At 43.1% G+C, this 12,500-nt stretch overlaps 1 protein-coding gene across 1 annotated transcript in view; it reads left to right on the top strand.

Moving 5' to 3' along the window:
- The window catches only part of LOC308368998 (VPS10 domain-containing receptor SorCS1-like), a gene marked incomplete at both ends in the record, with an annotated part of 140,925 nt that overhangs the window by 106,496 nt on the left and 21,929 nt on the right, over window positions 1–12,500 (top strand). Inside the window, 5 exons of the mRNA XM_080843309.1 lie at window positions 1,330–1,476; window positions 2,473–2,575; window positions 7,502–7,578; window positions 9,601–9,692; window positions 10,517–10,624. Of these exons, the coding sequence (XP_080699435.1) occupies window positions 1,330–1,476; window positions 2,473–2,575; window positions 7,502–7,578; window positions 9,601–9,692; window positions 10,517–10,624 (527 nt within the window). The remainder of the gene's footprint in view (window positions 1–1,329; window positions 1,477–2,472; window positions 2,576–7,501; window positions 7,579–9,600; window positions 9,693–10,516; window positions 10,625–12,500) is intronic.

Genomic DNA, 12,500 nt, shown 5'->3' on the forward strand with positions numbered 1-12,500 from the left:
GTACACGCTTTGGAAAAGAGCTTCATCTCAGAGCTGAGGCAGTGCAGCGGTGCTGCCCGCGCCCCTGTTTAAGTTCCAGACAACCCTCAGGTGCTCAGCTGCTTGCATACGGGAGAGAGAGAGAGCGCATGGCCTTTGCGTCAATACAAAAAGGGGAGGAAGGCTGCCTATGAGCATGCAGGAGGGGGAGATAGGAGCCAACCTAGCGGTGGAAGCTGACACGATTGGCTCATTCTCTGCTCTTACGACTCCTCCGCTTCCTCCGCTTCCTGTGCGTTCGTTTCACAGTGGTCTGTTTACTGGCCCTGGTCCGACATGGCAGAAGCCCAGTCTCACCCGTCTGTGAAAAGCGCAAAACCTGGATCATGTCTGTCAAGAGTCACACGCATATCAACTCAGTCAGGTACAGCTTCTCATGCCAGCCCCTGGCGTATCGTATCTAAACAGGTGAAACAAGAGAGGTGTGCTCTCTCTCTCTCTCTCTCTCTCTCTCTCTCTCTCTCTCTCTCTCTTGACTGCTCGGTCGATGGAGGCCTTAAAATCTCCAGATCAAATAATTAAAGTGTTGATGACACCCCCCTACGTTGCACCCCCATTTGGCCTTGACGAAATGGAGGAAGGCGAAGGCTGTGTCTTGATTGAGGTCGCCAACCTAACTCCCGCCTCAGACACGTGCGTGCATTGCAAGCAGCGTCTGCCGAAAATCTCTGCTTTTGGCAATACAGAAGTGCGCTTCAATTATTCACAAGGCGTGGGTTCTCTTATGTGCCTCTTCTCCTCCTCCTCCTACTCCTCCTGCTTCTCTTTCTCCTCTTTTCTCTTTGGTGGCCTGGCCTCGAGAAATGGGTGGCATTTAGTTTGTGACAGTCGCAAATTGTAGTCGGTTTGATGCGCGGCTGCAGTGCTAGGCTAAATCTGTTGGATCGACGCTAGACAGAGATTTAATAATTCTCTGTTAAGGGCCTTGTGATTTTTGTTATGGAGGAGAAGCACGCACAGAGCCACAGGCGAAGCACTGACCAGTGTTAATCACCGTGTGTCGAATTGTGTTTCCACAGGAATAAAAAAAATGGCCCCTGACTGTTGTGTATGTGTGTATTTGTGTGTGGGTAAGTTGTGTTGAATGTTTCCCTCATCTATTCCGTTCTCTCTCATCTTCCCTTTCCTTTCTCTCTTATGTCAGTCTATTTTCTCTCTATACTCACTGTCGAGTGAATATTTACTTTCACTCCATAATAATTTCCCTCGCACTCCATCTTTCTTTCTCTCTGTCTCCATCTGTTAGAGTAATCTTGTTTTCTTTCCATCAACCTCATCACCATTCCCTAGGTGGCAGGAATAAAAGGCATGTTCCTGGCGAACAAGAAGCAAGACAACCAGGTCAAGACTTACATAACCTACAACAAGGGCCGAGACTGGAGGCTGCTGCAGGCTCCTGATGCAGATCTGAGAGGCAACAGCATCCACTGCATGCTGGTAAGTGTAGTTCTCAAGAGGGGCAAAGAAAGAAAGAAATAGAGAGAAAGGAGAGGGGAGTAAGAGAGGAAGGGGATGATAAAGGGAAAGAGGGAGAGAAAGAAAGAGAAAGGAGAGGGGAGTAATAGTGAAATGGGATGATAAAGGGATAGAGGGAGAGTAAGAGAGGGAAAGCAAGAGGTAGGCAGGAGAGGCGAGTTAAGAGATAGGCAAAGATAAAGGGAGAGAGAGAAAAAGATGGGGAGAGCAGCTGGAAAGTGAGGAGGGCAGGATAGTGTGAAAGAGAGAGAGAGAGAAGAGGGAGAAGAGAAAGAGAAAGAGACAGGCTATCGGGAAAAAAAAACAAAGATGCTAAAGAGCCAAACTCAGTCAGAGTGTGTGTGCCTGTTCATAAACGAAGATGCTTTCCCTTAAGAGGCATTTTTCTTTTTTGGCAGGAGGGGTTTAGATTGACATTTGCTTTTGTGCTGAAGTTAATTGAATGAATTCGTCGACTTGATATCTGGCAGATGCGCTTGTGTTTCAAGGACTCACTCTGACTCAGCTGTAGCAACTATGATGGAGTAGACCCAATTAACCCTCTCCGAACGCACACAAAAATGATTAGTCTCCATATAATCTCAACTCATTAAGCCTCCCATTTTTTGAGCATGTAGCCTTCCCCCCACCGCTATGTAGTTATTTGTAAAGAAAATGTCAAAGTTTTAATAAACTGCTAAATACCGCTCACAACATGCGATCCCTGCTGGCATGTAATGAGGATGGAGCCGCTAAAGGTTACACCAATCAGAATCAACACTGGGGGTCAACCAATTTAAACCATGGAGGTAATAAAGGACCTGTAATGGAGGTGGATATTACAGTCAAGCCGATGAGACTCAAGAGAGTCACAATCAATGACTGTGTAGTTGAATATGTGTGATGAAAATTGAGGGACTCAATTGAGGGACTGGGACTGATGTGATTCAATAGTTTTGTTTTTTTTCCTGCCTTTAGCCGTACTGCTCCCTTCACCTGCATCTCCATGTGTCGGCCAACCCGTACACGTCGGGAAACATTGCCAGCAAAGAATCATCACCCGGCATCATCTTGGCATCAGGTATGTTGGCAACCTTACCTTCAAGCAGCAATAAGGAGTTTCTTTACTAAACTAGCAAGCTAAATACCTAAAAGGCATGCAAAAACCTTGCAAACACCACCAACAGCCCAGTTGACACTGATAAAAGCTTGACACTAACTGGTGGCTTTTGGCAGTATAGCTGGAAATGTCATGCTATGAAAGCTTTTTTTTCTCTAGTTGCAAGGTGTTTCCAGGCCGAAACACAGAACTACATAGGGCATCCTGGATGGCTAGTGGGAAAAACACCAAAACTAACTAACAAAAAAGTCTCAAATTGAGAGGCAACATCATCCATCCAAAAACTGTCAAATTGTTGCAAAGTGTAACTTTAGCAAACTAACAAATGCATACAATACATGACGTAACATTGTGTGATACATAGATTGATCTACTGCCCAAACGCATACATTGAACATGCCATATGCTCTACTATACCATCACCAGTTCCACTGTGTCGCAAGTGACATTGATACTACTGTAATACTGAATGTAATCATAACCATATAAACTGCACAACCCATCCGTGTGTGCTGTTACTCATTTTTATCCGGTATGTTCCGTGGTGCTTTATAGTGTTGGTCCAATTGCAGCAAGAAACCTTTAACATAAAATTAGTGCTGTCAGTTTAACGCGGTATTAACGGCGTTAACGCGAACCCATTTTAACGCCGTTAATTTTTTTATCGCGCGATTAACGCGATGTAAAAAAAAATAATAATAAAAAAAAAAAAAACTTTTTTTTTTTTTTTTTTTAGATCAACGTTATTTTGCCCTCCCAAACCTTGTAGTAGGCTAACGTCACGTTTGAGTGAATGATGAGCGCGATACAGCGAAATGGATGATAAAAAGCTTCTGAATAGAAAGTTTACCTTTAAAAGTTGTGTTGTGCAAAAGAAGTGAGCTTCACTGTTGTCTGAAAATGTCAACAGGCAGCTGGCAGCAAAAAATATTAAGCCATGGTTTAACTGCACTATAGGCTGAGTCCATGTTTATCTTAAATGTGCACTTTATAATTTTATTTTGTACCGCCCTGTTCGGCAATGTTGTTTTTCAATAAATGAAACATTGCTTAAAGCAAGCCAATCCACTTTTCCATGTTGATAACAGCAATCAAATTAAATAAAAATGATGGGAAAAAAAATATTGAAGGGGGCATTTAGAATAGATACATTTTGCGATCGCGATTAATTTTGATTAATTTAATCGCGATTAATTTTGAGTTAACTATGACAAAAATGCGATTAATCGCGATTAAATATTTTAATCGTTTGACAGCACTACATAAAATATGACCGCAGATGTTATGGGTAAGTGTGCTGGGACCTCAGATAATGTGCACCAGTGTGATGTGTGATATTCTTGTCCAGGGTAGTGTGTGTGCCTGTGTGTGTGTGTGTGTGTGTGTGTGTGTGTGTGTGTGTGTGTGTGTGTGTGTGTGTGTGTGTGTGTGTCTATGTGTGTCTGTGTGTGTGTGTGTGTGTCTGTGTGTCTGTGTGTCTGTGTGTGTGTGTACTGCTAAACAGTATGGACTGTTGGTTTGTGCGTGTTTGTGACCAAAGGCGTTGGCATTGAATGTGTAAGTCTCCCCCCTCATATTGAAATGTTTAAATCTTAGTCACACCTAAATGTGGCTCAGCTTGCAATTACACCAGAGAAACTCTGTAAATATTTTATTGAGACACAGAGCGACATAAATAAAAGTAAGTAAGACTTTGCCTTGTATATATTGTTTTTAATCTAGTTTTTCTCAAGGCCATAAACCCCCACTGTTTGTGTACATTGAGAAGCTTAATGTGTGCTGCACACTGACTAACCAAAGGGGATTAATATTAGACATGAGGTAGAGATTGCCAATTTGTGTCTATTTTTTATCCCCGTACGTTCCCGTTGGGTGCCCCGTGGTTCTATTTTACGCTGTTCTGACTGCTTCCGAACAACGAAAAAGCTGGTGTCAGATCAGTTCTGTGACTCAGGGCTTGGCACAACTTTATTGGTTCACTTTTATGTATTTATTTTGGTTTTCGGCAGACAAATTCTGTGCTGCTCACCATGCGTAGTGGATGACTATAGAGAACAAATAGGATTACTGCCAGGCACGGTAAATGAATGTCTTTGGAAGAGTACTGCACTTGAGAATGGTGGAAGTGAGAGGAGTGGAAACTGTGGAGAGCTCATTCTACTACTGCATTGAAGTTAAAGGGCCATCTCCTCTCATACGGAACAAGTCAAGACTGTAAAAACATTTAAGAATCTCACTAGAACTATAATTGCGTGATAAAACTGGTGTAAAGTGCCTGCGTATACATTTTATACTAAAATGGCATTATGCCCTTCAACATGCAAAGTAGATCATATAGAAAACTAACATTAGTTCTATGTTACTGTATATGAAAGGGGCCATAATTATGTGTGTTAACACACTGTAAGTGTATATACTTTTAAGAAATGTAGATAGGAATTTGACAGACTTTTTCCATATGAGCTATTCCCACAATGAAGTGTTGTTGGTCCCTCGGTTGGCAGTGAAAGTTTATTTTGTCACTCTTCAAGGGGAAAAAACATACACAGGTGTGTGTGTGTGTGTGTGTGTTTATTTTTGGAGGATATTTAAACTCCAAAATTGCTTCCAAGTGACCACAGATGAAATATGTAAGGGATAATGTATAGAACGCAGGTCCTTATCGGAAAATAAGTCCCGACAGGGTGAACCGGACACCGACGCGAAGCGGAGGTGTCTTGCATCGCCCTGAAGGGACTTATTTTCCGATAAGGACCTGCGTTCTATACATTATCCCGCTTATTATACGGTTACTTGCCACAACAAAACAAAAAAACAAATACACTTAACACAGTGTGTCTTTTTACAATGTATTTGTTACTATACGTAGTGTTAAAAAGCAGAGAAATAGTTCGCCAAAGACGTTGAACTTCAAAGACGTTGAACATTCTTTAGAACACAGCTGCTCAACCGTCCACTGAAACTCCATTGATAAGTTAGTGTGGAATACTTGCGGAATGATACGAAAGACCTATATCAGAAGCACAAAACCCGTTGCCATTGACAGCACAGCGGTCATAATATGCAGGTCATTATATGAAAATAAGTACCTGCGAACGTTGGGGATGGCCCATTCAAATCAACGGGGCTTTTTGGAACGTTCTGAAGAGCCGTATAATAAAGATGTTCTAACTGTTAATCCCCTAGATATTTTGCCATTTCTATCTTGCGGGCTTCTCGCTTGGTTTTTATCATTCGACAGTAACATTTCCATTTGGAGGCAAAACATCTCCAGAAAGTTCTCTTATGCTTTTCGAGCTGCAAAAAATTAACCTCTGACAATGACCTCAGCAGACTGGGGTGTGATGCATAATTTAACAGGGAGAGGGCACAAAGACGTCCAGCACAGTCACATGGAGAAGCCATTCAGGGTATTTTTGCACGGTAAAAAAATCACCCCAACACCATAATACAGTCTCAACATCAAACTCAGAACAAAGCCGGCGTGAAGACAAAAAACATGAAGGACTCTAGAGAGCGAGCAAGGGAGACGTGCAGAATGTTCTGCATGCGAATCTCAAGAGATTATTCCGAGAACATCTAAGAAACACCAAACAAAACCTAGATACTCATTACAAAAAATATAACAATCTTCAAAAGAATATAAGTGTACAGCTCCGTCAAGAATGGAATACATTGGTGTAGTATTAGATTGTGTGGATGACCTACCAAAACTAGCGATTATCAAAAGCCATAAGACAATAGGCTCTATTTACTTGTAGTTTCTTGTAGTTGTAGTTTCTCCTATTGTTTAGCCTTGCAACTCTTTAGCCATACACCCATACACATAGATGTCCTCCCTTGTATTATACCACATACCATATAGTTGATCCCCCCACCTTTTCCTGCTAATTGTTAAAGCGTATGTCATTGTAATCTCAGATGGTGATTCCTATCTGACGGAATGTTTGCTCACTTCAAAATCATAAAGTATCTGCTCAGCCTTTACCACTAGATTGTGCATGCTGTTTGTGAAACAGGAAGTGTCCTGTCTGTGAAACAGGAAGTGTGCTGTTTGTGGGACAGAAACTCACCTCTGAGGGTAGAGCAAGGCAGGCAGGCAGGCTATGCTGTACGAGGCACTGTGCGAGGCCCAGCTGAAGAGTGGGCGGTCTCAGGCTATCTTCTGGGAGTCTCTCACTACAGGACGGTGCCCACATTCCCCCCTATGGTACATAGTGGGGGGTAATTAAATTATTGTCCTCCACAGACCAATTACACCCACCCCACTAAAGACTTATGAAAAGGAATTTTAAAGAGCACCCGGAGGCAATGGCGGCATGATACAGAGCTAAAGTACATGACGATCTGGATCCTAGTTTAGGGATGCCATGTTGTATGCTTCATTATCAGTCATTCTACATTAATTTGACAGTTCATTTTTATGTACAAGACGTATTAGAGGTGGGAGAAAAAAATATTGTGATAGTATCGTATCATCGCCTCTGCGGCAGTTCCAACCCCTAATATATATCATGTAATGTTGTAGAAGAATCATACCATATAATGGAAAAATAATTTATCCTTATCACAGTGCTGAAGCACCTTCCTTATTTCCCATTTTCCATTAAAATGCTCGACAGACCGAGGCTGAGTACAGATTACGCGGTGCCCATATGCATACCAAAAACCAAAGGTTCATCCGCAATCAATTATCTTTCTGAAGAGCACGCATGGGTATGTGTGTTTCATTTGCCACTGAAGGTGTCCTTTTCGCACATGTGAGGATTTTTTGCATTTACACCATCTCCCCCTCTCTCTCTGTCTCTCTGTCTCTCTCTTTCTATCTTTTTCTCTCTCTCTCTCTCTCTCTCGCTCTCTCTCTCTCTTTCTCTCTCTCTTTCCAAGGCTCTATTGGTTCTGGACTGAGCAGCAGTAATGTCAGCATGTTCATCACATCCGACGCAGGCAACACATGGAGACAGGTGAGAGACAAAGACACTGGGTGGAGATGGATGGATGTGGAGAGAGATGGATGAGGAGAGGAGAGATGAATGGATGGACTTGGGGAAGAAGAGAGAGAGATAGCTAGATGACGATTTAAAAGAGGCAGAGAGGTCATTTCAATATGGATGATATCCATCTCTAGGCGTATAAATCCCCCAGATCCTCCATTTCAGAGGGAGATCATCAAACAATACAGTCTCTTGAAAGTAATTGGATTTCTCGCCCCGCGCGATGCCCGTGGGTGGTTTCTTCAAACATTTTGATGGCGTGATTTAAATTCATGGGGGCCCTAGTATCTAATTAAAATAATAAACATGGAGAGGGAAAATAATTAAGAGGAAAATTGATGTGCACAAGTGCATAGCTCTTTTAGGGTGGTGTCAGGGGCTCTTCTCGGGGATTGAACCCAAGTAGCTAGGTTTGTGAACCAGCGTCTTAGCCAGGTGAGCTAATGAGAGGACCCAGTTGCAGGATGTCGTTTTGAGCTTAGCTTCTTTTTATTTTCAAAAACACAAAAGATTCCTCGACAGGAGAAACTACAAAAACGCAGAAAATCAAGAACAGGGCAAAAGGCCATAAACTAAATACTACTAATGTGCTTGAGAGCACTACAAGACAATGTGCTTGAGAGCACGACAAAACTATGGCGCTTGAGCGCACGACAAAACTATGGCGCTTGAGAGCACTTCTCTCAACCATGGGGAACAAAGACAATACAACGACCAGAGACAGAGCAGGGAAACTAACCAGGTATTTAAAGGTGAGGGCACATAGTTAGAGGAGGGCACACAATGGGAAACAGGTTAGGGCACACAATTGGGAACAGGTGAGGGCACATAACGGGAAACAGGTGAGGGCACACAATCACAACAGAAGCAAATGTGGACACACAATCACAACAAAAGCACATGTGGACATATAACAAACACAGAAGTCACGAAGTCCTTTTGGCCACCAGATGCCGCCAATGTGCCAATTTATGGCAATCGCCGCCCAAAGTCCTGACAGGTGGAGGTGTGTGCGTGTTTGTGTGTGTGTGTGTGCGGGTTTGTGTTTGTGTGTGCAGGGTAGAGGGTGGATTGCTTCGTGTTGTGTCTGTGTGTGTGTTTTCCATTTTGATGCATTGTCTCCAAGAATTACGATATCTCCACCTTGAGGCGTAACTCATTTTCAGCTCAAATTAGGATTACGATGATGTGTTTGAGTTCTGAGAGCCAGCTTCGAGGAACAGGGAGGGAAGACCGTCACCCAACCAGTCAACTCTAAAGCACAGTTGTCTTTAAACTTCACACTTCAGGATACCTTAAACTGAAAACAAAGTGTAGTGACGAGAGAGGGAATTAGATTTAGGTATATTCCCGAGGATGTGTGCGTGTGTGCATAAGCACGTTTGCTACAGCCTAAAACAAACGCAACATTTAACTTGCTTCCTGCTTCATCTGACATGATCCAGCAATATGCATGTCACAAGATTGTTGGAAAGACGATTTTGAGAATGACAAGGAAGTTAAAGCTTTGCAGCATAGTTTGGCAGGAATTGAGAATATGGGCTTTGATGGTGGCGTTTGGCATCCAAAAACACTGGATGGAAAAGAACACGTACCTGGGGTTTCAAAATGTCATCTTAGACATGCTCATGGGCAAGTGCAAAAAAATACATTTAAAATCGTGATATTGAACAACTAAAACACACATCTTGAAACCATGTAATTATGAAAGGTCTTTGCAATTGCAATTTTTCTGGTCATTTTAACATCAATTGGCACTCAAAATGACAAATGCTCTGACGTTACGCTGGGTACAAGTTGTGAGGTCAGATCAATATAATTTAGGTATGATAAATATCCTCTGTGTAATAAATCTCAAACTAAACTAAAAGAGAACTTAACACAAAGTAAGTATGGCTCCAATCGCTATTTCAGGAAGAGCTGTGCTGTGCTGTGCTGTTTGTCTGTGTGCTGGGTTATGCTATGCTGTTTGTCTGTGTGTCATTTGCACAGATCTTCGAGGAGGAGTACAGCGTGCTCTATCTGGACCAGGGTGGGGCTCTGGTGGCCATCAGACACACTCCACTTCCCATCAGGCACCTCTGGTGAGGCCATCATCATGCAAAACCATCCTTATTGTGTCCCAGGCCTTGGAACGGGAATACGATAATATATACAGTATATTATATGTATCATAGTGGATAAACATGCAGACGTTGACTGCAAACTCTAACTACCCAATTTAAGGAAAGTGTAACTCATACTAACTTAACTCAACTAAACTACATTTTAATATCTGATTTAGACATTTTAGGAATCAATGTAGTTTGCTTGATTTAAACTGACTGAGTGGTGTGGTGTTATTTTTCTTTTTATTTCATCTCTCTACTGTATGCCTTTGGAAGACAGCCATCAGTGCAAACGCCTCCTGACACCCGCGTGTCTGCCTGTCCTCGGCCCCTTAGCCTCTGTGCTGCCCACTTATCCTTAACAGAGTCAGTCATCCTCAGCTTTTGAGGAAGACGGATCACCCCGGCAACTCCAGGGAAATGAGCTCTGGGCCAATTAGAGTCACTTAGAGATGTGACACTGTCAGTGTGTCCATATTACGTAAAATAAAAAACTGCACTCTATACTTTTGAATTTCAATCACTCTATATTTTTGAATAAATCCGAAATGTTGCTGTAAGAACAAGGGTGTCAGTTCATTTCATGAGCGTATGTTTCCGTTGATGCAAAATAAACAACTGTGGGATTTATTTTATAAGAATATTGAACACACTGAATATATAAGCGTACCGCTGGAGGCATTTCATAAGTTGAGATAAGAATTTAAATCTTCTGTCGGTGCATTGGAGGGTGATTTGTCATAATTTGGTGATTGGTATCTCGTATCTGTTTACAAGTTCTGCGGCGCTCCTTTCCCCAGGCTCAGCTTCGATGAGGGCAGACTGTGGAACAAGTACAGCTTCACGTCGTCTCCGCTGTTTGTGGACGGCATCCTGGGGGAGCCCGGAGAAGAGACCCTGATCATGACGTACGTAGAACATTCCAGAAAGGTTGCACTGACATATTCTCAAAAAGTTGACTGAGTGGAGTTGCGTTGAGCTGTGTGTGTGTGTGTGTGTGTGTGTGTGTGTGTGTGTGTGTGTGTGTGTGTGTGTGTGTGTGTGTGTGCATGTGTGTGTTTGTGCATGTGTTTGTGCGCGTGTGTATGTGTGTGTTCGTGTTCGTGTTTGCGCGTGTGTGTTTGTGTGTGAGTGTGAGTGTGTGTGTGTGTGTGTGTGTGCGTGTGCGTGTGCGTGTGCGTGTGCGTGTGCGTGTGCATGTGTTTGTGCGCGTGTGTATGTGTCGGCGTGTGTGTGTATATGTTGGTGTGTGTGTGTTTGTGTGTGTGTGTGTGCGTGTGTGTGGCTTTTTGTGTGTTTGTGTGTGTGTTTGTGTGTGTGTGTGTGTTTCTGTGTATGTGTCGGCGTGTGTGTGTGTGTGTGTGTTTGTGTGTGTGTGTGTGTGTGTGTGTGTGTGTGTGTGTGTGTGTGTGTATGTGTCAGTGTGTGTGTTTGTGTGTGTGTGTATGTGTGTGTGTGTGTGTGTGTGTGTTTGTTTGTGTTTGTGTTTGTGTTTGTGTTTGTGTTTGTGTTCGTGTGTGTGTGTGTGTGTGTGTGTGTGTGTGTGTGTGTGTGTGTGTGTGTGAGTGTGTGTGTATCTATGTTTGGGTGTGCGTGTGTGTCCAAAAGACAAGAGCCAGGCCTACTTATTTGCCACTCTCATATCATAAATAAAACAGAACTCTCTCAAGGGCTACTCAGAGATCAAAACAAGCTTCAGCAGTATTTTGATCAGGGAAGATCAATGGTGAGGATGCCGGCCCTCAAAAGCACTGGCTATCAGGAAAGTCAGCGGGGAAAAAATGAAATACCATAAAGAACGAGACAGATATGGGGTAAGAGAGAAAGAGAGAGAGACAGAGTCAGAAATGGGAGGAAGAGAGAAAGAGAGAGAGAGGCAGACAGAGATGGGGGAAAGAGAAAGAGAGAGAGAGAGGCAGACAGAGAGAGAGAGAGAGACAGAGATGGGAGAAAGAGGGAGAGGCAGACAGAGATGGGGGAAAGAGAAAGAGAGAGAGAGAGGCAGACAGAGAGAGAGAGAGAGAGAGAGAGAGAGGCAGACAGAGAGAGAGAGAGAGGGAGAGACAGAGATGGGAGAAAGAGGGAGAGGCAGACAGAGATGGGAGAAAGAGGGAGAGGCAGACAGAGAGAGAGAGAGAGAGAGACAGAGATGGGAGAAAGAGAGAACGAGAGAGAGGCAGACAGAGAGAGAGAGAGAGACATAAATTGGGGAAAGAAAGAGAGAGAGGCAGACAGAGAGAGAGAGAAAGACAGAGATTAGGGTAAGAAAGAGAGAGAGAACGAGAGAGAGGCAGACAGAGATTGGGGAAAGAGAGAGCGAGGCAGACAGAGATTAGGGAAAGAGAGAGCGAGGCAGACAGAGAGATGTACACAAGTGGAGGCAGTGGGAGATGTGCTGTATAAAATGGATCCGCCATGAAGTTTTTTGATAGCACGTATATTAATAGCAAGACAATTTAAAAAAAAAGCCATTGCAGAGGTTTTGTCTAAAACTAAAGAAGCTCACTAGTTAACAGGCAACACACTTGCCAACTTAAACAGCACAGTTGATACTGATAAAAGGTTGCTTGCTATTGTGTGCCTTTGGGCAATGCATTTGTCAACAACAGCATGCTTCAAATTCTAATCTTACATTTTCAGTGTGCTAACCTGGAGCAGAAACACTGCATAGTCAAAGCTTGGGAGTTAGTGGGAACCACAGGCTTGTGATTTACGTAGCATCCCAACTGAATTTGAGGATGGTATGAAACATACCTTAATATGGCAGAAACCTGCACACGGTTG

The sequence above is a fragment of the Sprattus sprattus genome (assembly GCF_963457725.1).
Source record: "Sprattus sprattus genome assembly, chromosome: 1".
Taxonomy (NCBI): Eukaryota; Metazoa; Chordata; class Actinopteri; order Clupeiformes; family Clupeidae; genus Sprattus; species Sprattus sprattus.